Raw genomic sequence first — 22482 nt, 5'->3', positions numbered from 1 at the left:
TTGTAGTTCATCCATTCCTAAAAGAAAAGCTCATAATTAAAAGGAGTCATAAAGAAAAGAACTCAACTTTTATTAATAAGCCAAATGGAATTACATCATTGTTTCTTTGACCAAGGAAAATCTAATCCAATAAACGAGCTAATGCAAAACAATGGTAGTCGTCTAACTCCTTCTGGTAATTCCAATGCAAATGTGACCAGGTGAGTAGAGAGATGTCGGTGGAGCAAACCTCGCTTAAGTACCACTTATCTCAAAACCTTCCTAGACATCACACTTACATTGAGTACGCCTACTTTGAAGAAAGACTAATACCATTGGCATCTACTACAAAAATAATATGGCAATTGCCTACATCTCTTGGAAAATAAAAAGACTTAATCAAAATCGCCAATTTCTGGGTCTTGATCCTTGTAGTCTTCCACCCTTAGATCGAGATCGCCATCTTGATCTTCTTGTTCCATGTAATTTGCCTCCCTTGCTTCACGATACATCTTGTATGCGTTTGCAACATTCTGGGATGCTTTACACGCCCTTGCCCAATTTCCTGGTAGTCCACACCTAAGACAAGCATCATTATGGTTAGGTTCCCTTGATCGAGGCGCTTTAGGAGCGCTTTGAGGACGGTTATTGCGTTTGGTGGCGTCACCACCATAACCGGAGGCTTGGCCTCTCTCTCTCTCTCTTCACATGTTTTCCTCCACGGTTCAGTGTACGCCTATCTTGGAGGTTTCCTTCCTCTTTGGGGTGAGAATATGGACCAAAATGTCCATAAATATCCCTATTCTTAGGGTTTCGCTCCTTGCGTCTTCCCTTGGAGGCGCGACTATAATTAGACTCCAGAATTGACTTGGCTCCCACGGGTCTAGAGTTATAGTTCTTCACAAGTATGTTGTCATGCTTATTAGCTACGTTCATGGCACCAATTAGCTCATGAAATCTTGTGATGCGTCTAGCATTGACATCAATCCGATAGTTTTTTGCTATCATCAATGCAGAGACAGGGAAGGTGGAGAGACTCTTCTCGATCAACATCGTATCTGTGATTTTCTGTCCACAAAATTCCATCAAAGACTTGATACGAAGTGCTTCTAAATTGTAGTCAAGTACAGTACAGACTTGAAATCACAGAAGCAGAGGCTATGCTATCTCACTTCTAAGTCTGGAAGCAGGGAATCACGGACATTGCCAAAACGCTACTCGAGTTCTACCCATAGTTTTCTTGGGTCTTCCTCGTTGAGGTACTCATTTTGGGGCGCGTCATTCATGTGCCTTGTCATGAGAATGATAGCTTTTGCTTCATTAGCCTCTCTCGTAGCTCTATTTGCTTCAAAAGCAGCAGCTTGTTGAGGAGTAAGCACATCCTGACTTGGCTCTTGGATCGTACTCAGGATCCCATCAGCCTTAAGATACTGGCGCACATCATGGACCCACTTGTGGTATCCTGTGCTTGTTGTCTCTAGTGGAGCGAAGCTCAACTTGTTCAGGTTACTCATCCTGAAAAACAACAAGAAAATAGGGTTAGTTTCGGAGCGAAAAGGCTACCACGAAAAACTATTAAATTTCTTAGCGTAGTCGCTTCCAAGAAATTAGGGATTTTCTTAGCGTAGTCGCTTCCAAGAAAATCTGATTCCAAGAGGGGTTTTAGATTAGATTGAAACAATGACGTATGTGGTCGATCGTTTTTTCTTCTCAACAAACTGTAAGTTTGGAGGACACTACAAGCTCCAAGCTTGGAGTGAGCACGAACCCCCACAGTTCGGGTTTTGGTCTCCCCTATGAAGAAGAAAGGGGGGGGGGGGGTAGAAGAAGGGAGGTTGCAAGTCCTCGATAAAAGAAGAAAAAGAATGAAAAGCTTCAAAAACGGGAACTTTTAGAAAAGTTTACCTTGAAAAGTTGCCGGAATCTGGTGGCCAAAGTTGGTGGCTGGGTTGTGCAGGGAAACTACTGGGTCGCTGCAGGGGCCCTTCCGAGATTGCTGCGAGGATGCCACGAGGGTGCGAGGATGCTGTAGGGATGTCGCGAGGCCACGAAGACGCTGTGGGGATGTTGCGAGGAGTCGCGAGGGCGCGAGGATGCTGCGGAGATGCCTCGAGGATACTGCGGAGATGCCGCGAGGATGCCGCGAGGACGCTGCGGGGAAGGTGGTAGCACTAGCGAGGCTAATCCGGTGAAGTATTTTTTGTCCTTTAGGGTTTTTAAGGCTAGGATTAGGGCTTCGTGCTGATAACATGTTTTAGGGAATCAGAAACTGAGAGAAAATCGCTGTGTATTCTCATTGAGAATATGGGCCTCTTTGTATAGAGGATTACAATACATAGAGTCTGAATCATACAAGGAAATATAATCTCTAGATTCTTCTAATTAAACCCTATTACCACTAGACCAAGTAACCTAGAGTTTTGGCCAAACACAAATTAGGGTTTTACTTGAACAGTTAGTACTTTATTCTCATATTTTGAATTCATATGCTACACGATTTTTCTAGCTTTGATAATCATTCACATATTATGGTATGGCCATGTATTTGCTTTCTTCATAATTATACCAAATTTTTCATATACAAACGAAAGGCCACTGGGTGATGGTTTTCCAATTTGATTTGCAGCAAATTATCTTGTATTATTCAATATATATATTTGCTTTATAGCACTATTAGTCCTCTGGATATCACTACTGATTACATATAATCTTGTAGGCTACAAGAATTTTCAAAAGTCAAGTTACGCAATTATATTCTATATGATCAGTGCATATTTTAGTCTTTCAATTGAAAGAATTTTAGGTATGTATTTATCTATTTTGACCATTTGATTCACCTTCTTTCATTCAATTTGGAAAATTGGTATGATGAACTCACACCTATATTTATTTGTAAATTTTGTAATTAAAATAGATCGAGACCTGAAGTCCCTTGATTCGATTACAGAGGACCTGAAGTTCCTCAAGAGTTACATAATTAAAAATATGACGTGAAATTTTCTCAAAGCTTAACGAGGGTCAAAAGTTCCTCAAAATTATAAAATGATCGAAATCACATGTTACTTGAACCCTGATCATATGGGGGCCTGAAGTTCCTCAAGGTTATGAAATATAAATTAGAAAATTCCGACATGAAGCTCTTCAGAACTTATGTCAGTAACGAGAGCCTGAAGATCCTCAGAGCTATACAATTGAGTATATGATCCACATATTTATCCCCGATTGTAAAAGGGTTGTAAGTGTCTTAACTAGCTTTTTTGACATTGGGGTTCCCTCCTCTGTGTGACTATGTGGTTTTGAAGTTCAATGTTGGCAATGGAAGTAGCTATACATTTAGCTTGAGGTTCTATATAAGATACCCACGTGTTTTTAGAGGAGAGAGAAATGATATCATATTTTGTGAAGTTAACCAGATCAGAAGTTCTGTGTATTATTCATTTATGGAACCATAAGTTTCCATTTTTAATTTATTTATTTATTTTTCTTCATCGTGATATTTCTATTTTATTGTGTATCTTCAGTATAGTACATATTTTTTTATTCATACGGACCAGCAGTCCTATGTCTCGATTGAACCAGAAGTTCAAAATACCGTATAGTAGAACCCGAAGTTCTAATCAGAAGCTTTGAGTACAAAATATAAATTGGTTATAAAGTGAACTTGAAACTTCACTTTGGTTACTTCGAGCCTGAAGTTTCGAGTGTTAATGCTTAAAGTTCAGCGGTAGCTGAACTTTTACTAACGCTGGTCCGATGGGCGGACCGTTATCGATGATACTCCTTAGAGCTCCCTCTACCTGTCAAGTGAAATACAGAGGGCGTCAGTGGGAGACCGCGCTGGGCGGTCTTCTCTTCTTCGATGCCTAAGTTAGTCAATGTATTTGTGTTGACAAAGTAACAGTAGGTAAGTATTAAAATGCATAGTTAATGAGAAGAGAGGAGAGAGGAGAGAACCTTTTATAGGTGAAGAAGGAGCTGATCTTCTTCATGTTTTCAATGTGGGACTGACATGCTTCAGTCCCCAGCTCTTGGAGCTTCTGATGTTGTCTTGGCGTGGCGTGTGGAGGCGCGTCAGAGGTGATCTGGGGGCAAGCTGGGGCCCAAGTAGTAGCCTGCTTGGCTATGTTCCCGTAGGTCACTCCTTTGGCGGGAGTTGGTATCGCTAGTGGTATCATGAGCGTGGCTCATTATAGCTAATTATGCTTGTGAATGCTTATGTAAGTACAAGTCCCCCAAGTCCCCAGTCAAGGAGGATAATCTTGGTTGGGGAGTTGCCTAGTGGTTCGAAGCGTTGCTTCCGCCAGTCATTGCAAAATCATAATTAGCGTCAGTGAGTTGTCAACCATGGATTTACTGAGGAAACGCTTTATACCCTTCCAGGTGGGCCCCTGCTAGGCCCCCTAGGGAGTCCCCCACTCCCCGGCTAAGATAGAACTCCGTTTGGCCGGCGTATTGTTTGTTGAGGGGAGCTGCGCTGAGGAGAGGGTGTTGGGTAGCGAACCCAATCTTTGATACCCAAGTGGTAGGGTCAACGTGCCTGATCAGGGCCGTCGGAGACTGTTGACGCATCCCCCGACCTGTCCCGGAGGACTATGTTTTGACTACAATGCCGCGTTGTGGTCGTTGTCAAAGTGAGGCGTTGCCTCAGAAATTGCCTCTGGTAGAAGTACCTCCGCCAATGATAAGTGGCCAGTAATGTCGTGATGACCTGCCTAGCGGTGGCCAAGTGCATGGCATTGCGGTCAACGGTGACTTGCTAGCAGAGTTATGCTTAGCGGAGGCTGTCTGGCTTGCCAGATGGAGGGAGAAGTTCCGCTAGCAGAGTTACGCTTAGAGGAGACTGTCTCTTGCAAGATGGAGGGGGAAGTTCTGCTAGCGGAGTTACACTTAGCGAAGACTGTCTCGCTTGCAAGATGGAGGGAGAAGTTCCGCTAGCGGTGTTACGCTTAGCTGAGACTGTCTCGCTTGTAAGATGGATGGAGAAGTTCCGCTAGCGGAGTTACGCTTAGCGGAGACTGTCTCGCTTGCAAGATGGAGGGAGAAGTTCCACTAGCGGAGTTACGCTTAGCGGAGACATTCTCGTTTAGTGCTTCAATGATTGACGATTTTTTGTCTCGATGGTTACTTTGGGCAGACGCTTCTTGCGATGGGGTTTGACACGTGGCCTATATGTACTGGGTTAGCGTGTGATAACATCTCTTCAGCACGCCCGTCGTCTCGCCATTAATGTGGATAATTATTGATTTTGTAACTGAGGCGTCGCCTCGGTTAATCCGAAGAGTAAGTGCGCCTATGAGGCACGTGTACGGTTGTGGTGCAATGTCTTTTTTCAGCGGATGGCCTAGATTAGTTTGACGTTAACATAAAAGAGAGGGAAACCTTGTGTTTTGGCACTTGGTACTTTTTACCCTATGAGGCCCCATCAGAGGAGAGTATTGGTGAGATTCCGTGAAGATATCCGGTTTTGTGGAAGCACGCAGATCTTCTGTGGTGAAGAGAAGTGTGTTCGGTCGCACTGTAGTTCTCAGCTTTGAGGTTGGTATTCTGCATCTCATCTCTGTTTTGTTGGATTTCTTTGTTTGTTTTTGTCGGTTTCTGGGAATTTTTTTTTTCCGATTTGGGGTACTGTGTTCCTCCCTGGTTTGCTCAGAGGGTGTAAAGCAAGTTTTGGGGATGGGCTTTGGTGTTTTGTAGAGGATTGGGGTCTGGGGGTTTCTGGATGGTCGAATATGGGTTTTTGAGTGTATGGGTACTCTGTTCTTGTTTTGGTGTTTTCTGGGAAAGTGTTCTTGATGCTTCTGGATGTAACTGATAAAGGGCTAGCCTAGGTCTTGTTCCAACTAACTGGTTTTAGTTTAAGGTTTTGGGATGGTTAGCGTCATAGAGATTTCAAGCAGTGAGGATTCCAGGTCTGATGAGTCGCTCAACGTGGCGGATAGGGTTTTTATTGACTCATTGCGTCCGTCTGCCCCTGCAGGAACCTCCTGGTCCGAACCGCTAGACATTGCACCACTACAAACCATACCTTCGGAAGTTGCCATGGGTCGTGCTGGTCGTCCTGAGAGTTCTAGGGCAGGAGAGGATGCCGCTACTCGCAAGAGGCGGGAGGAGAGACTGGCGAGTTCTGCTGATGGGGGGAGAGAGTCTGGCGAGGAAGAGGTTGAGTCAGCCTGGGTTCTCTGCGACGGTACAGAGGTTAACGAGGCGGAAGGGCCGATGACGATGGCCGCTGTCAACCGTGTGAAGCGGGTGTTCTGCCTGCCAGGCTTTTTAAAGCTGCGACCGCAGCTGAAGGATGAAAGAGCGTCGATCCTATCAGCGGGGCATGCCGCCGTGCACGAGACTATCTTCCGCCAGGGAATGACACTCCCGCTGCTACCAAACCTCTAGATTTTGGTCTGTGAATTTGGCATCGCCTTTGGGCAAATTTGCCCTAATATGTGGCGGTTGCTGATGGCGTTCAACTCACTTTGGCGTATGTCTGGTTGTGAGGGTCCAACCGCGGCGGAGGTGCTGCATTTCTACAAGTTGGTGTACATGAAGCGCCAAGGATGCAGCGGGCAAGTGAATTTGAGTCGCCACCAAGGGGCGCCCAAGCTAATTGAGAACTTGAAGGACTCCATGTCACCTTGGCTGGGGACCTTCTGTGTTGCCAATAATGGGTGGGAGTACCAAGCGGGGTCGAATGCAGGGGAGCCGACATTCAGGATTAAGTCGGAATTCCAACCTATCCGGGGTTGTCGGTCTGCCGCCGTCTAGAGTTGGTTTTTTTTTTTTTTTTTTTTTTTTTTTTGTGTAACAATTCCCCTTGTAATGGCCATTGTTGTTTTTGTGTAGCGGGCCTGCGCTATAGCCTGACGCATGAAGAAGATTGCCACTTGGCAAGAATTCGTGGCTGCTGGCAGAACCGCAATTTGCCAGATCTCCGCCTACTTACTGGCTGGGATCTACTGGTCGATTAGCAGCTGACACGAGCCCTTGGTAAGTACCTTCTTTAGATGTGTGTTTGAGTTTGATTGCCGTTAGGCTAACCCGTTGCTTTGGTGCAGATTCTCCGCCGGGAAACGGAGCCATGGACCGCGTCGAGATAAACAATTTCCTGGAGAGCATGTATGCCTTTGGGATAGAGGTCCAACGGACGATCGTCGACCCTCAGAAATTGGCGCTGAGCCAGTCTGAGACTCTCGTGGTGTTACCAATGCCGCACCACTCACATCTCGGCCTCGACGGCTCGCCCGTGGTGCAGGAGGGAACTAGCAGAGGCGATGTCCCTACTGCGCCAGTGCAGCAGAAAGAGTGGGTGCCTGTCATTAGGCGTGGGGCGAAGGAGAGGACGGCGGCCGCAAAGGGGCCAGTGACCATTACGGGGCTTGAGCAGCAGACGGGAGCACTCCCCGTCGCCGCTGGTGTGACCCGGGTGGTGTACTAAGGTAAGCGGCGACAAAACGATCCAGTCGTCGAGGATGACGCGGATGATGTGGAGATCGTTGGGGTCCATCAGTGGAAGAAGGTAAGGCAGGTTCCCTCGAAGGGGATAGTGACCGCTGGGCCAGAGGCGCCAACTAGCGACCTCGACTCGTTTTCCGCATATGCTGTATTTTTGACCGAGCCTGAGCGGGAGTTTGTCTTCCATCTCTGCAAGCGGCTTGGGTTCTGTGGCCTAGAGGGGATTGTGCTTTCAACCGCCGTTAACCAGTCGTCCCTCAGCTCGGCTTTTAGACCAGCCTCAGGTTGAGCGGGAACTTAGGGAGGAGATCAAGGACCTCCAGGGGGAGCTGGGGCAGGCTAAGGTCAAACTGGCGGATGTGGAGCAATGCTTGGCCAAAGCAGACTGTGATGCAGCGGATGCCCGTGGCAAATTGGTCGTTGCCGTTGAGCGGGATCTGGAGCGGAATGATCTCGTCTCCAAGCTAGAGCAAGACATTGCCTTGCTGCGGGATCATATGGTGACTAAGGATAAAAAGGTTGAGATCCTTCAGCGGGAAAGTGCCGCTAGGTCCGATGAGGTGAAGAAGTTGGAGAGCGAGGTCGCTCGCCTGGGAGCTGAGAGAGAACATGTGGCGGCCGCCGCTGTGGAGACGTTTAAACAGTCGACGAAATATAAGAAGGCCATGACTGAGGTGGTGAAGGCCATGACTGAGGTGGTGAAGGCCGGTGCCCTGGCCAATGTGGAACTGCTGAACCAGAAGGGCGCTATAGATTGGGTCAAGGCATCCCAGCCCGCTGGGCCATCAGGTCAAAATGTACCGCCCGAGAGGGATGTGGTTCCCGCTGTGGCTGAGGGTGCCCGCTCAGGTAGTGGCGAGAGTAGTATGACTCCGGCGGATGACTCTCAGCGGACCCTACCGCCTACTCAGTCCGAGGTCTCCCTTGCTGGCTTCATGAGTGCCCACACCCGTGCGGATGGTACCATTATAACGCCGAGCCCTACCGCTCGTGGGTCGGATCAGATGAGCCGTCAGTCTGACCAACAACCGCTGCCGGAGGGCGAGATTGTCGCCGATGCTCAGCCAAGATGACTCCTCATCCTAAAGTAGTGCCGCTGAAGGCTTTTGTCTCCCCTTTTCTTGTTTCTCTTCTTCTTCTTTTTTGCCCCGCTAAGGCCTATTGTAACTGAACAATATTCTTGGGCGGGGAGTCCCGGACCTCTAATGTAAAGTTGGTATTTTGCTTCTGAGATTTTTTTTTGTTTTCAAGTGTGGATGCCTTTGCTGATTGCATTGTTTAAATGTTTATGAAGCGCTAGAGTTTTGACTGCTGTTTTGCGACTCAATGAAACTTTAAAGGGATTAAAATTGTTTCAAGTGCACGGTGTAGCGGACGTAGTCCGCCGAATATTGTTGGCGTTGCCAGTGGATTCTTGTGCTTGGGCTTGGTGACAATGGTTTGAATAATTCCTCGTTTCATTGATAGCTGCTATGTCAGCGTTTACAAAAAGTTGGGTTGTACCCGTTGGGTAGCTTCCCTTAGCTAAATATTGAGCCAAAATTTAGCTAAGCCAAGATGCTCTAAGGTAGTGGTATGACTACTTGTAGTAATATCGAAGGTATTCGGTATTCCAAGGGTGGGTCGTTGTGACGCCATCCCTGTCCATCAGGTAGAAGGTGCCGGGGCTAGCGACTTCCACAATTTTGTATGGACCTTCCCAAGTTGGGCGAAGTGCAGTTGGCGGCGGAATGACCTCCTTCATTACCTAGTCCCCCAGTTGGAGGTTCCGGGCTTTGACCCTGGCGTTGTAGAAACGCGATACCCGCTGCTTGTTTTGCAGATTGTGCAAATGGGCCTTGTGTAGTTTTTCTTCTAGGAGGTCTCTGTTGAGGTTGACGCCCTCGCCGTTGGTCGCGGGGCAGTAACCTTCGACCCTGGCGGTAGGTTGAGCTACCTCAATGGGTAGGACGGCCTCAGTTCTGAATATCATGCAGAACGGTGTCTCACCAGTGGCAGAAGTTGGGGTAGTTCTGATGGCCGATAGGACTTCCGGAAGCTTTTCCGCCCATAAACCCTTGGCGTAGTCGAGTTTCTTTTTTAGCAGTTTTTTGATTATCTTATTTGCTGCTTCGACTTGGTCGTTGGTTTGGGGGTGAGCGACAAATGCAAAACTCATCTTGGTGCCCAAGTTAGCGCTGAAAGATATGAGTTCCTTGTTGTTGAACTGCGCGCTGTTATCTGTGATAATGGTGTGGGGGACACCATAGCGGCAATAGATGTTCTTCCAGAGGAAGTGAGTTACCTTAGCGGTGGTTATTGCCGTTAGTAGTTCTGCCTTGATCCCCTTGCTATTGTAGTTAATGGCAACAATGATGTACTTGAACTGACCTTTGGCGGTTTGGAATTTGCCCATCAAGTCAAGGCCCCATGTTGAGTGAATCCATGGGCCGATGATGATCGATAGTGGTTCCGCCGGGGCATGTGGGAGATCAGCATATTGTTAACATTTGTGGCAAGATATTGATATCTTCCTGGCGTCGTCGTCGAGCGTGGGCCAAAAGTAGCCTTGTCGCATTATGCGATTGGCCAAGGACCTGGCGCCTGAATGGTTGCCACATTCCCCGCCGTGTATTGTTGTCAGCACGATCTTCCCTCTTCTGGGGTCAGGCACCGAAGGTTGGGGTGGGTGAACCCCTGGCGGTAAAGCTTGCCATTCTGGATGTTGTAGAGGGTTGCTCTCCGTATGAGCCGTCGTGCTTCAACCTTGTCCTCTGGCAGCTTTCCCTTGCGCTTGTATTCGATGATCTCATTCATCCAACTGGGATTGACCTCAATGTCGAAGATCTCCGCTAGGGTTTTTGTGGTGCTAGGTCTATCAAGACATTCCACCCTTGTGTCCGCTGGACTTTGGTGTGGTTGAGCGGTTGCTAGCCTTGCTAGTGAATCAGCTTTGGCTTTTCTTTCCCTAGGGATCTGGGTGATGGTGTGAAATTTGAATTTTTTGAGGAGCGTTTTTCTGTACCCCAAGTATGCCACCAACTGTTGATCCTTAGCCTGGAAACTGTCATTGACCTGGTTGACGACTAACTAGGAGTCGCTGAATATGTTGACGCTGTCGGCCCCCGAGTCGATGGCGAGGAGTAGGCCAGCGATAAGCGCTTCGTACTCCCTATGTTGTTTGAGGCCTTGAAGTTGAATTTTAACGTGTATTCCACGTTCAGTCCCCCTGGCCCTGTCAAGATGACTCCGGCACCGCTGGCCTTTGCACATGCGGAGCCGTCCACTTGTAGGTTCTAATTTGATTGCTGGGGTGCTGGTTCCTCGGTGGCTATTATTGCTGTGCTGGGCTCTGCTTCTATGTAGGGTTCAACCTGACGCTCGGTGAGCTCAGCAATGAAGTCCGCCACCGCCTGGCCTTTCATGGCGGTTCTTGGTTTGTGATCAATGTCGAACTCGCTGAGCTGGATAGCCCACTTGCTGAGGCGTCCCGAGTGCTCAGGGTTCTGCATTACCTGCCTCAGTGGTTGATTCGTTAAGACATGAATTGTGTGGGCCTGAAAATACTGGCGGAGGCGCCTAGCGGCGACGATAAGTGTAAGAGCGAGCCGTTCCAGGGGTGGATATCTTGTTTCTGCCCTGTTCATGCCTCTACTGGCGTAGAATACAGAGAGCTCATCCTGTCCGTCCCGCCGGACAATGGTGCAGCTTACCGCTGACAATGATACTGCTAGGTATATGTACAATGTTTCTCCCTGCACTGGGATAGAGAGGAGCGGAACTGCTGCCAAGTACTCCTTCAAGTTTTGGAACGCTGACTCATAGTCTGGGTTCCAGTCGATAAACTTCTTGTGAGTTGTCTTCAGGACTTTGAAAAATGGGAGGCATCTGTCCGTGAGTCTTGAGATAAACCGAGAGAGGGCGGTTAGTTTTCCCTGGAGGCTTTGAACGTGTTTCTTCCACTCTGGAGCCTTCATGTTGAGGATGGCTTGTACCTTGTCAGGGTTGGCCTCTATGCCCCGCTCGCTGACTATGTAACCCAGAAATTTGTTGGCGGTGACACTGAAGAAGCATTTTTCTGGGTTAAGGCGCATACCGTAGGCTAGGAGAATGGCGAATATAATTCTGAGGTTTGCCACATGTCTGCTGGCCTTTGTGCTCTTTACCAACATATCATCCACGTAGACCTCTATGATTTTTCCCAGGTGCTCAGCGAACATAGCATTCATCAACCTCTGGTAAGTCGCGACGGCGTTCTTCAAACCGAAAGGCATGACATTGTAGCGATATAGGCCCTTGTCGGTGGTGAAAGAGGTGCACTCTTGGTAGCCAGGGTGCATCTTTATCTGATTATAGCTGGAGAAGGCATCCATCATGCTGAGTAGCTCGTGCCCCGCGGTTGCATCGACCAGTTGGTCTATGCGGGGTAGTGGGAAACTGTCCTTAGGGCATGCCTTGTTGAGGCCTTTGAAGTCAACGCAAATTCGCCACTTCCTGCTGGGTTTTTTGACCATGACCAAGTTGGAAATCCACTGAGGGTAATTTACCTAGCGAATGAATCCAATGCTCTGGAGCTTGGTGACCTCTTCCCCTATTGCACGATATCTCTCCTCATCAAAGGCCCTTCGTCGTTGCTTGGTAGGGTAGGCGGATGGTTTGATACTCAATTTGTGGGTGATTATCTCGAGGGAGATGCCTGGCATGTCAACGTAGGACCATGTAAAGACGGCGGCATTGTCACGTAGAAATTGGGTGAGTTCAGCCGCTACCTTTGGGTCTAGCTGGGCGCCGATGCGGACTGTCCGCTCAAGATGTTCGTCGGATATGCTGATAATCTTTAAGGTTGACAAGCTCTTTTTTGACATACTTCTTCTTGTCATCCCTGGGGTCCTTGAAGATATCTAGCGGCGTGCTGATCGTGCCACAGTTGTGGAATAGTACTCTCGTGCCAGTTGCTGACTTCCCTTTACACAGCCTATTCAGTTGGGGGTGGGGAACTTCATTAGGAGCATGTATCTAGCGATGATGCACTTGAGTTTGTTAAGTGCCGGTTGACCAATGATGGCATTATATGAACTGAAGTAGTCCACAGTGATGAACTCTGTATGGATTTCCGCCATATGCGGACTAGTGCCGATAACTAGTCGCATGTATTCGAAACCCAATGGATGTATGACGTCATCGGAAAAGCTAAGTAGTGGCTCATGATCCTGCAGTAGTTTTCTGTTCCGCCGAAGTTTGTCATAGCACTTGTTGAAGATGACATTTACAGCGGATCCGCTGTCGACAAGGATCCTTCCCACTAACCATCTACCGAGTATGGCATCGATCAAGAATGGATCGTCGTGCTGTAGATGTACTCCGCGTTCCTCCTCCTCTGAGAAGGTAATGGGTTCCCAACCAGCTCTGGGGAGTTTAGCGGATCTCTCATAGCGGATGTTGCACACCTCCTTGGGGTGATTAGCACACTCATAGCGCTTTCTTGCTCTGTGAGACATATTGATGATTGGAGCACCACCGTCGATAGTGTTGATGCGGCCCAAGGGCTCAACGTCATCGATCACGGGTAGTGGTTGGTGTACCTTGAATTGTTCCATCTTACCATCTTGGTATAGAGTCGCGATGGCTGTTTTGAAGGCGTTACAATTGTTAGTGTTGTAGCCGCTGTCCTCGTGATATTTGCACCACTTGCTAGTGTTTTTGGGCTTTCCGACCCTTGGGTATTTTCTTGGGGGTGGTGGCGGGACCTAGTCCTTGCATTGGTCGTATATTTCCTTGTATGAGGCCGTGAGGACTGTAAACACTGCGTACCGCTGGGATGACTCCGTTTGTTTATTACGGTTATCCCCATGAAATGAGCGACAGCCCTTATTATGATGCTGGTCCCTCTGCCGCTTGCTCTGGTGGTTGCTCTGTTGCCATTCTCTCTTTTTATCAGTTGGGGGTGCAGCAGAGGTTTTGCTAATGGTTTCTTGATGGTTGGTGGAGGGTTGGGTGGGCTTTGCAGGCGTTGGTGGTGGTTGGGGGCTTCTCTATATGTAATGAATTCTGCCTGTGCATGGATGACAGCCTCACTCATGACATGGTTATAAGCGGCATTTGGATGGTTGTAATTGAGGTCATAGAGAAATGGTCCCCTGAGGAGTCCCTGCTTGAAAGCTGCAAGCGCCATTGTTTTATCAAGATCGTGGCACTGGGACGTTGCCGCTCCCCACCTGGTGAAAAATGCCTTTAATGTCTCATTCGTCCCCTGCTTGAGGTTGAATAGTTGAGACGTATTGTGGTGTCTGGCAGCCAATAGGATGAACCGAGAGAGGAAAGCATTTGATAGTGCATTGAAGAAGTCGATGGACCCCGGCGGGCACTCAAAGAACCAACTCATTGCCTCACTATCCAGCGTTTCGCTGAACAAATGGCAGAGGGTAGCGTCATCGAAGCCTTTGTTATTGGTGACCTTCTTGAAGATGTCCATATGGAAGAAGGGATCAGTCATGCTGCTGTAATGTGACATCTTTGGTATCTTTGTGTGTGCCGGGCGGATGGCATGCAGGATCCTGGCTGTGAGTGGTCCTGGTCTCGACCCAAACAGTGGATTTGGTATTGGCCCTGGGGTGCCAACCTCCGCCAGGACCAGCTTTTGCTCTAATTGCTGCATCCTCTCAAGTATCAGGGCGGTTGTATTTCCATCGGGTCCTATCTAGATATTCCGCTGAACCAGCTCTTGCCTGGGGGTAGGAATATGACCCTCGATTCTGGCCCTGATTGTTGAGCGGCTAGTGTGTGGCTATGACTCCGCCTCCTGCTCCAACATTAGTCAGGGCTCGGGAGGTGGTCCCATTCCCTGTAGCTCTGGTGGGTTTAACGGTACCTGCATCTGTATGATTGGTCCGGGTACCAATCCGCCGGTGTTGGGTTGACCCTGGTGCTCCGCGATTGTTCGCTTTGCGTTGGGTTGGCATTTGCTTCTAGCGCCCTCTTCAGCTCATCAAACTTTGACATCAGCGTGGCCACCTGCTTTTGTACCTCAGCCTTTTCTCTGCGCTCCTGCTCGCTCTCTCGATTTGCCTTGTAAAGGTTCGCTAATGCCAGTTCATACATAGCGGAGAGGTCCTGTACCGGAGGACGGCTGCCGCTCGGCTGAGCCTCCGCTGTAGGTTGGGTTGGTGGGACCTGGGAACTGGCCTGTGGTTCCCCGCCGGGGTTGGGCAATGTGTTGAATAGTGCACGGTTAACGTTAACCGCTGGATTGACTTTGATCACTGGGTTGGTGAGGTCACTACTAAAAAGAATTGCTTTTGCGACGCCTATTTTGCGACGGCAAATTGGGCTTTTGCAACGGAAAAAACTTTTCGCAACGGAAAATTGAGCCTTTTGCAACGGAAATGTTGGCGTTGCAATAGGTGGCGTCACAAAATCCATTTGCGACGGTAAAATGCCGTCGCAAAAAGTATTTGCCTCGGAAAACTGTTGCCGTCGCAATGGTAAAACTATTTGCGACGGATACTTTGCTGTCGCAAAAAGATATTTCATTTTTAAAAAAAATTGGGTTGAATTTGTTGCGACGGATACTTTGCCGTCGCAAAAGAATATTTCATTTATAAAAAATAAAAATGGAGCGAATTGCACACCAAAGCTAGTACCATCTGCAGCAAATATCATAAATTGAAAAATATTATGAAACCCATCATCTATAACCAACCAACAATCACAATTCTAAGACCAACCAAAGGTTGTTAAAAAACAAAGATCAGCCAAAGCTTTCTCAACTTTCTTTCAACTTCTAGCTCATCTTGCTTCATCAAGTCATCCATTTCTTGCCTATACAATTGCTTTTCATACACCAACTCTTTTAATTGACAACACAATTGACAACACCTCAAATGCAACTTAATCTGCATACAAAAAATCCAATTGATAAAATGAAAACAGAAAGCTAAATGACTATATATTATTAGTAAAGTTTGTCTAATCCTATGTATTACAAAGCTTACCAAAAAAAATCTAAAAATTGCAATTGCAAATTTTCAAAGCAATTGCAATTGTTTTTAGTAGTGATTACAGATTTTCCTAGATTAAAACAATGATAAAAACTTAGCTTATATAAAGCTAATAGTAACTAGAGTCCTAAATCATGCAAAATCGGCCTAGTCTTTAGCTTGGAGTAAAGTCATAATTTCCCTAAATCAAGATTTACGACCAGGCTGGTCCAATTCCTAAAAAAATGAGAAGGGAGAATCCCCTTACTGTGTAGTTCTTCATTCTTTGAAAGATTGCACGGCTTGTCAGAACAGCACTAATAATAACACTCAATCCAGGCTGTGTTAGTACTATATCAAACGCACTACGAGCAGCATCTGTGGCATCTGCCACAACAATTCCTATGTCTGCTTTCTTCAAGGCAGGTGCTTCATTAACTCCATCACCGGTCATTCCAACTATGTGCTTCTTAATTTGTAATCGCTGAACAATCTCATATTTATGCTCTGAAATGAAGCATCTAGTCAAATAGAAGCAATGCAAAGTACGTTAGCAAACTGTAACGCAAGTTCATAACCAACATTACCTGGAAAGATACCAGCAAAACCATCATCATTCTCAATGAGTTCATCAATTTGTAGACTTGCATCTAATCCATTCTTATTTTCACCAAGCAATGAAGATGATGGATACATGTTTGATCCCATCCCAAGGCATCTCCCTGTCTCTTTAGCAATTGCTAGTTGATCGCCTTGGGAAAGTAAAGCAAATAGAGTAGTAAAAAAAAATGCGGCTGGAGTGGAATCAGTAAGAATCTAAAAAGTTGCATCAAAAGTCTAGTCAAGTGAATTAGTTTATTACACTGAGCAGTCTCCATTGAATTGAAAACAGAAAATTAAGGTCACTTTTTAATACATGTAATCATCTTAACACTCACACCAAGATCTAGAGCTCTTCTAATAGTTTCAGCACTGTCGTGACGTGGTGGATCAAACAAAGGTAGAAGACCAACAAACTCCCAAGGTCCACTAGGACTGTCTTTGGTTCCAGCAGGTACTTCAGGTAAATTACAGAAATCATTATCCATTAGCATCAGAGGAAGAGAAATCTATTATCAGGGACATGATTAAATCTTGGTTACCTGCCGTGCAACAGCAAGGGATCGAAGACCACGTTCTGCAAATTTGTCAATTACTGTGTGTGCCCTCTTTTCAATATCTGATTTGTTCCATGCCAAATTGAGTATCTACAAAATTAAAAATAGAAGGGTTTGGAAGGTTAGATCATTTTCCATGTGAGATATGATTTCAATATTTTGAATTGATATATTAAGTACCTTCTCTGGTGCACCTTTGCTCACTCTGTGCATTTTACCAGCTTTGTCTAGGTATGTAAGTGCTGTCCTCTTATCAGTTGGATTGAAAGGAAGGAAGTGAACTTCTGTAATTCCGGCTCGTGCCTTACAATTGAAGAAAAAGAAAAACTCAGCTCAATGAAACCTTTAATAAAGAAATCACTACATTGAATCACATATTCTTGTCCAGTTTCTCTAAAAAAATCATTTTTTACAAGCCTGTAAGAATTGCATTAACATTTTCAGTTATAAGGTCTACTACCTCCTTAGAATCAGCCAGCATTGCAACAATTGCTGCATCCATGGCATCTTGATTTTCCAACCTTGAAGCTCTTGCAGCCATCAATACAACCGAGTCTTTTTCAACATCTTTAGCAAACACCTGCAAATGGAAGCAGAAGTCAAATGTCAAATAAATCCGATATGAAATTTACATATGAAGAAAATACAATAAGGTTATATTGTAGCTGAAAATTAATCTTGAGACATATGGTTACAAGAAGACAGCTTTAGAGAACAGGTACTGTATTCATAGATATGGTTTTCCCAGAGTATTGAGGTTATATTCATATATTGGTAGATGCAAAATGTATTTCAGTATAATATAAAGTATGGAAACTGTTGGCATTGTCAATAGTTCTTTTGTGTAGAACACTCCATCAAAATGTGCATTTAGCTTTATGAGCTAGATTAATTGCATAATTCAATGCAAAATCTATGAAACCACAAAAAAAAAAAAAAAAAAAAGGAAAGGGAAGAAAGTCATATGATAGGATAAAAAAAAGTATCACCTCTATCAGATTCTTGTCCACTGTTAACTTGTTGAGAGTTAAAGTTCCTGTTTTATCACTGCAGAGCACATCCATCCCAGCCATTTCTTCAATGGCTGTCATTCTCTTTGTGATTACACCCTGAAAACAGAAACATTAACTAAGAAAGAAACAGGAAAACCTAAGAAAGAAACAAAACAATTTGCTAATTGTAAAGACTAACAAGAAACATTAACTAAAAAGATTTTAATTGTAGAAACCAGTTAGGCATAGAAGGATATATTCACTCACTAAGTTGATTGCCGTCAATTTGTCTGAGAAAATAGTGACTGCTGTAATGCAAACATTTGTGCTGTAAGAGAAAACAAAAGGTTAAAGATAAGTTGTATAAGCTTGACTATTAGTACAATTTCAATGTTCTCAGCAAACAAGATGTTATCAACCAAATGTTGTTTTTAGACAACTCCTTGGTGAGTCATCTGCCATCGTGCCACACATTTATTTAGTATAGTTTCTAGACATACTATTTGGATGAGTATGGCCTAAGAAATTAATCTAGCAACAAGAAAGAACACTTATAACCCCAAAACCAAAAGCCACAAACTGGTAAGCGCATACCAGTTGACCAAATATATTCTATGTCTCTCCCTACCCTAAAATTTGTCCTTGATTCGATACTTTACTGCCTAAATTATGTATACGCATAAAAGTTTCCTTCATTATTCCAAACTGGCAAACTCTAAGAGGATATGCCATGAGTTACAAGACAAACAGCTTACCTGCTATGTACAAGTGATGACCATTGACTACTGGAGCTACTTTAAGAGATGAGTATAGATTTGGCATCCCTCATCTATATAAATTTTAAGCAGCAAGAAATCTAAGTGCTTCAACTGATTGAGCTAGTTATATAACTTGTGTTTAATAAGGCATGAGTACAAATCTGGCATCCCTCACCTACATAATGTATAGCCAAAGAAAATCATTAATTTAAAGTGGAATGAGTCTCCTCCTACAACTAGTAATTATTCGCTGAACCTGCAACCCATTGAATTCCTTAACAGAATCACAATAAAATATTGAAATTTAACCAAAATTAACCTCCAATTTAATGAAAATCCAAATTGCAGAAAACAACAAACTATGAATAAGAATTTGGATCCTATGCAGAATAGTTATAATAAAATACCTTTCCAAAAAGAGGCAAAGTAGAGTGGTGAGGATGAACTGAAAATAAGAGCCATGCTTAGCTTGCCGATTTGGAAACCAAAATTTCTTCTTGGGCATTTGGGAATCTATCATGGATCGAAAATCAACTCAAACCTCATAAAAATTGAGACAGTCGTCAATTCATACAAACACATAACATAAAAGTACAAAATTGAGATGTGGGGTATTGGAGCTGAGGGGTTAGGATTTTTGTTTTGGGTATTAGGGTTTTTGGGTCTGGATTGCATTTAAGTGGGATATGAGAGCGTGAGAGAGAAGACTGACGGAAAAAACGGAGGGGAAGGGATGTGTGATTCAGATTTGGGTTTGGTGCGTTTCTGATTTTGTGCTTTTTGGGTCTGGGTTTTAGTCGAAAGGAGAAAGAGGGACAACAGAGAGATGGAGAAAGATAGAGTGAAAAAAAAAAAGGGATAAATTAGAGCAAACCTAATGAGCACCAGATTCGGTTCAGGCCAGCCTTGGAGGACCAAGCCGAGGGTGCGTTCGGGTCGGGATTCATGCAGTGTTGATCGATGAAGAAGACTGGGTAGAGGAAATTGAAGGCCTTGGAGGCGTGCTCGAGAGCAGGGTTGTCGTGGATCCTCAGGCCCTTGGAACCTGAGTTTGGACGAAGACAGAAACCCAAGTTCTGAAGAGAGAGAGAACGCTTGGGCAAGCAGAGAGAGAGAGAGACAGAGAGAGCTTGGGTTAATTAGGGCTACAGATCGAGATGTTAGTGGGGAAATAGAAATAAGTTATGCGACGGCAAGACGAAAAGGCGTAGCAATTGATTACAAAGTTACTACGACAAATATTTTCCGTCGCAAATGATAAGACTTAATTGCGACGGAACATTTTCCGTAGCAATAGAGTCTCAATTGCTACGGAAATCAATGCCATCGCAAATTTCCGAAGCGAATGCAATTGTTTTTAGTAGTGGGTGGGGGTTGGCGGATTGATCCGCCTGCTCAGTGTTTTCCCCGCTACCGTTAGTCATAGTGGATGTGGTGGGATGACCTTCTGTTCAAGAGTTCCCACAGACGGCGCCAATGTTAATGCTTAAAGTTCAGCAGTAGCTGAACTTTTACTAACGCTGGTCCAATGGGCGGACCGTTATCGATGATACTCCTTAGAGCTCCCGCTACCTGTCGAGTGAAATACAGAGGGCGTCAGAGGGAGACCGCGCTGGGCGGTATTCTCTTCTCCGATGCCTAAGTTAGTCAATGTATTTGTGTTGACAAAGTAATAGTAGGTAAGTATTAAAATGCGTAGTTAATGAGGAGAGAAGAGAGAACCTTTTATAGGTGAAGAAGGAGTTGATCTTCTTCATGTTTTCGATGTGGAACTGACATGCTTCAGTCCCCAGCTCTTGGAGCTGTTGATGCTGTCACGCGCAGCGTCAGCGGTGATCTGGGGGCAAGTCGGGGCCCAAGTGGTAGCCTGCTTGGCTGTGTTCCCGTAAGTCACTCCTTTGGCGGGAGTTGTTATCGCTAGCAGTATCATGAGCGTGGCTCATTATAGCTAATTATGCTTGTGAATGCCTATGTAAGTACATCGAGTACCAAATTTATTTGAACCCGAAGTTCAACATACGAGATCTTAGAACCCGCAGTTTTAATAAAAAAAATTCGAGCATGATCTTCGGTTACGCGTGATTTAATCATAATTTAGTTAATAACTAAAAGAGATTGAAACTTGCAATTTCTTGATCCAAAATTATATGAGGACTTGAAGTTCCTCAACGATCATACTGACTAGATGAGCACCTGAAGTTGCTCATGAAGTTTAAACTCGACATTTCGAGTATATCATTTTGGCCAATAGTTCAAAAATGAATTTAGTCCATTGCAATTGTCAATATTTTATAATTCATGTTTACTAAAGGTATTGTCAATATTTCACAATTGATGTTTACTAAAGGTAAGGTAACACTCATCAAGAGTTGTAGACCTTGATTTATGGCTCTAAATGAGCTACTATCATGTTAGCGATTTGACGTATTGTCTCACTAAGTGCCTCCAATATGGTTGGAGAAGATTTTTAAGCTATCATGAAATATTGTCACACTAAGTGCCTCCAATATTGTCCAACTTTTACAGTAAATTGAGGCATATATATAATGTCATGAACCAGAAGTTCGTTGAACACTATTTGGCATGATCGATTACATCATCTTTTGTCTACCATGTTGCGTGGAATCACTTACAAGTTTGATAACTGCTAACCTTACTCACAAGCAAATAGTTTATTTTCCGAATACTTGCGAGTTGTCACTTTAATGAGACAATCCTCCAGCAATGAGAGGAAGAAAGTTTGTTCCCGAAGAACGATATGAATTAGTGTGAGATATTTATCCACTATCTCATTTTGACATCAATAATTGATAAAAGAAAGTGACAAAATCATATGCTAAATACAAAGGCATTTGCGTGGGTTAAAGTCCCTAAAACCAACCATACTATCACAAACAGTCTAGACGCCATTTGATTTGTGGTATACATGTATCCAAATGACATGGTTCTCCTAAAGAGAATGTCATAAAACAATATTAGAGCACCTAATATGGCTAAACATATAAATTAAGGTTGTAAGTACGCTATTAGGGAATGATATATTAGTGATACAATAATACATCAATATGATTAATGCTCATGAATTAAATGTTTTTGACCTAAAACTTGGTTTGGGCTCGCCACCAACCAATGAAGATCTTCACTCCAAAGAAACTGATAGATCTTTGAACGCATCTTTTGCGCATGGTCATAATAAGACAGTTTTCCCATCGTTAGGAGCAGGAAAGACTACTTTTATTTGAATAACGGCGTGAATTTGTGTGGAATGTATCCACCAGGTCTAAAGTTTTGAGTTCCAAAAAAGGGAAGATTATACAAACCCTGTAATGCTCTACATGAGATTCATCTGTAAAAAAATCCACATTCTCTATGTGATTCATCTATGAGAGATGATTGTCCTAAAAGTGACAATGTATGCCCCAAAAGTGGCATGAGTACCCAATATCAATAAGCTTATTACAGCTAATGCATGCAAATAAGAATGTGTAGGATCTATGATTAATGATTATCGATATGATAATTTACAAATGGTAGCTACCAAAAAAAAATCATTAAGGGCTGTATGGATGCTGTACCACGTTTCATTATGAATGTCAACAAAGTATATTATTGGCCAAATTGAAAAGAGGCAATTCCAATGAAATTAAATATTTGAAATGTGATGAAATACTTGGACCTTTAAACCTACGTGGTACAAAAAGGTATTTATCAACAGTGAAGATAAATCACTATAACACTATGTCTATTTATAAAGACATGAGATTATGAATATCTTCCCTTATACGAATGACAATTTTCTATAAGTACAACATTACATATAGCTGTTATATTGACGAGAGATTTATAGCACATTGTCACCATATATTATGAAGATGTTAAAGACATATTACTAAAAAAAAATCTCAAAAGAAAAGGGTCATTATAAACATATTGCTTATGAATCTTTGAGGGATTCAAATACACGAAGGATTCAAATGCAAGTCCATGAATTGTTGAAAGACACTAAAGCTCACTCATGGAATCAAAGAGTTTAAAGCTAGCTCATATATACTCATTCTATTATAGTCAACGCAACCTAAATTGCCTCAATGAGTACTATGACAAGATTACGAAATCGAATTCGAATTATGATTATGATGTTGCAACTGATAGGAGCATAATTATGCGATTTTAATAACGTTAATCTCTATACTTT

The 22482-nt window shown here is 44.3% G+C and overlaps 1 protein-coding gene across 1 annotated transcript; it reads right to left on the bottom strand.

Moving 5' to 3' along the window:
* Nucleotides 1-13365: 13365 nt before the first annotated feature.
* LOC112164104 (plasma membrane ATPase 2) lies at nt 13366-21497 on the bottom strand. The gene is made up of 12 exons (XM_024300341.1): nt 21415-21497; nt 17797-17857; nt 17527-17646; nt 16998-17117; nt 16718-16840; nt 16523-16627; nt 16297-16441; nt 15968-16132; nt 15649-15887; nt 15172-15296; nt 14273-14731; nt 13366-13456 (listed from the first exon to the last, which is right to left on the bottom strand). The coding sequence occupies exons 1-12, from the start codon at nt 21495-21497 to the stop codon at nt 13366-13368; spliced, it is 1836 nt and encodes a 611-aa protein (XP_024156109.1).
* Between the last annotated feature and the right edge of the window lie 985 nt (nt 21498-22482).

Source organism: Rosa chinensis, chromosome 5 (assembly GCF_002994745.2).
Source record: "Rosa chinensis cultivar Old Blush chromosome 5, RchiOBHm-V2, whole genome shotgun sequence".
In the NCBI taxonomy this organism is placed as follows: Eukaryota; Viridiplantae; Streptophyta; class Magnoliopsida; order Rosales; family Rosaceae; genus Rosa; species Rosa chinensis.
This window is presented reverse-complemented; position numbering and strand designations above follow the sequence as displayed.